Consider the following 3,118-nt stretch of genomic DNA (forward strand, 5'->3'; position numbering starts at 1 on the left):
AGAATTCCAGGCAGAAGGAACAGCAAGAACAAGTGCTCTGAAGCAGGAGTGGACTTGGTATGTTGAAGAAACAAGGACAGCGTGCTTGAGTGAGATGACCAGCCAGGAGAGTGAGAGGAAATGAAATCAACTTGAAGTTTTATTCTCTACAAATTAATTGATCTGTGGGGCTTCCCTGGTGAGGCAGTGGTTAAGAATCTGCCTGCCAATGCAGGGGACACGGGTTCGAACCCTGGTCCGGGAAGATCCCACATGCCGTAGAGCAGCTATAAGCCCGTCCGCCACAACTACTGAGCCTGTGCTCTAGAGCCCGCGAGCCACAACTACTGAGCCCGCATGCCACAACTACAGACGCCCGTGCACCTAGAGTCTGTGCTCCGCAACAAGAGAAGCCACTGTAATGAGAAGCCCATGCAATGCAACGAAGAGTAGCCCCCGCTTGCCACAACTAGAGAAAGCCCGTGGGCACCAACAAAGACCCAACGCTGCCAAAAATAAATAAAAATTAAAAAAAATTAATCGATCTGTGAATAAGAAAATCACTGTTGATCTCATGAGTACTAGACGAAAACTTAAAAGACCTGATTGCCTCACCTCTGAGGCACATCACTGCCCTAAATCTAAATAAACAGATGTTTAGAAGAAGCCTTGTCAGATAATAAATAATCGAGGTGTCCCAAATGCTTTGCCATCCTTGTATGGATCTCTCTGTAGTTAAAGAAGTAATCACTAGATGGTACTGGAGGCTGTATAATCAAGAAGTTATTTTGCCAGGTGTATGTGGAGAGAGGTTTATGAAAACCCACAATTCTATTTCTTTCAACATTACAATAAAGTTACCAATAAAGAAACTGTAGACATTTGATAGGATACAACAGTGAGCAGGACTTTTAAACAGAGAAAACTAGGCAGCTTTAGAATGCTTGCTACTTTTTTTGGTATACATGATAATCACAAATATTGTGAGTGTAACACTGGTTATACCTTTGCTTAAAATGGCAACTCCATAGTCACTTGGATATACACCACTCTTTCTTGACTGATCACCACTGTTGTTTTCTCCTTAAACAAGTATTTGAGACTTGAAATTACAAATTAGGTATAAATCTAACCACAGGTACAGTCTTTAATATGATACTGTTTCTGTAATACTGTCTTTTAGACTTCTCTGGCAAATTTTTGTTTTTCATGTAACATCAGGGGCATTAAAAGCTTTTCTTGGCTATTTCTCCCTGGCTAATCTTTAACAGAAAAAAAAAAGTCATTAAATATCCAACTCCTTTAGTTGTTGAGACATTTCCCTGCTTGCCCAAAGGGGACTGAGCATGAGAAGGTAAAAATATGGGCTGTCAGCATGTTGTTGTATTTATTCTAAGCCTCTTGGGACTCCTGATGACTCATTCCTGTCTCTGAATTCATTATTGCCTAAATATCTTTCTGTATGTAGCAGGAAAAGGCACATGAAAGCACTCAATTTCCTGGCTTCCTACCTCAAACTTCTAGTATATAAATAATTTTAAGAGTGTACTATGTACTTCAAATTCTGTATACTTCAAATATGTCAAAACTTTAAAACATCAACCCAGTTGTTCCCCATGTTTAGATTAAAATCTTTGGAATATTTAAAGCTCAAGTATGGTAAGTAATTTCTCTTATTAAGAGGTCACTTTTTATTATTTTCCTGACAATCTAAAATCTATTAAGTGCTTTTGTGGTACCAGTTTCATAAAATATAAATAAGCTCTTATGGAACTAGTTAAATAATTAGTAGAATTAAATGAAGAAAACAAAAATCTGTAGATTCAGTTAAGGAGGAAGAGTAAAAGAATGCTATTGCACGTAGATAACTTTAAATACCTTGTCCTTTTTTTAAAGGGCAATTTTATTGTTACAGACTGCAGAAGACAGAGATGCTTATAATGTTACAATAAGAAATTATGGCAGATTGTTATGGTAAGCATATTTTTTCCCATTAATTCCATGAACCTAACAAGTTTTTCTGTTGAAAGCTATGGGGCTAGTGAGGTGATGACCAGTTTCCAGAGTAGCGGGTTGTGTATGAATGAGTACGATGATGACATTCCCCCAGGATACATCATTCCCACTGTACCAAGCTGTGTTAACAGTTTCCTGTCCCTGTAATGACCCCTAGCCCCAGTGTCCTTTGTGAGGACCAGGTTTAGAACTGACGTTTGTGAACTAGACAGGAGAGGTAGTTACTGTTTCTAATAGTAGAAGCCTAGTTAATTGGAAGAGGATTAGATTTATTCTGATTTGATGTATATTCTTAAACTGGGGGTGGGATTAAGGGTCCAGAAACCCTTTTGAGATAGTACACAAAAATTTTTGTATGTGTGCATTTTGGGGGTGGGGAGGGAGCAATATCACTTTCTTCAGAGTTTCAAAGACTTCCGACTTCAAAAAAAGATTGAAAAAAAAATTAGGTTGGAAAGCAATTGTTTCAGAGGATAGAACTCGGTTGGGACAGTAGGAGTGTTAATGGGAGGAAGACTTTTGGCTCAAGGAGGCATTCCTCAAATTGAGAGCTGTCCCAAAATTGAATGTTCCAGTTTGAAACACATTATTAGAACTATAGTTTGATATTTTGGGATTAGTACCTACATCTTTTAAGGAGCTACATAGTAGAAATCGGAGGTAGCCAGTTTGTTTCTTTTATAACCATGTAACTGAATCATATCTACAGACAGAAAATTTTCCTTGTTTTGATTGCTTCTCCTTTTAATTCTTTTAAATTGTTGTGTTTAGGAGTTGATAGAGCTCTGTCAGTTCCAAGATTTTGTTGTAAGAAACTGTATGGAGCAAAGTATCTGTTCTCTTTAGTTAGATGTTTCATATAATGTAACTGTTTTAGAAGAAAATTTATACCTCCCATTGAAAATAGGTCATCTGATTTCTTTTTAATTTGTTTTTATTATGAAATATATTAAACATGCAAAACATAGCAATAGAGTATGGAGGATAATTTAGTGAATAGTCACCATTCAGATATAACAGATCTTAAAATTCTGTTAATAGGTTTCAGGTTTCTTTTTCAAAAAAAAAAAAGTTACAAATGAAGTTGAAGCCCCTTGTGCCCTTCTCTAGTTCCATTCTTTTC

The 3,118-nt window shown here is 37.0% G+C and overlaps 1 protein-coding gene across 1 annotated transcript in view; it reads left to right on the forward strand.

Annotated features, from left to right (window-relative positions):
* SKIC3 (SKI3 subunit of superkiller complex) overlaps positions 1-3,118 on the forward strand; it is a gene marked incomplete at its 5' end in the record, with an annotated part of 72,807 nt that overhangs the window by 33,730 nt on the left and 35,959 nt on the right. The window contains one exon of the mRNA XM_007469751.1: positions 1,876-1,953. Within this exon, the coding sequence (XP_007469813.1) occupies positions 1,876-1,953 (78 nt within the window). The remainder of the gene's footprint in view (positions 1-1,875; positions 1,954-3,118) is intronic.

The sequence above is a fragment of the Lipotes vexillifer genome, unplaced genomic scaffold (genome assembly GCF_000442215.2).
Source record: "Lipotes vexillifer unplaced genomic scaffold, Lipotes_vexillifer_v1.1 scaffold67, whole genome shotgun sequence".
Classification (NCBI taxonomy): domain Eukaryota; kingdom Metazoa; phylum Chordata; class Mammalia; order Artiodactyla; family Lipotidae; genus Lipotes; species Lipotes vexillifer.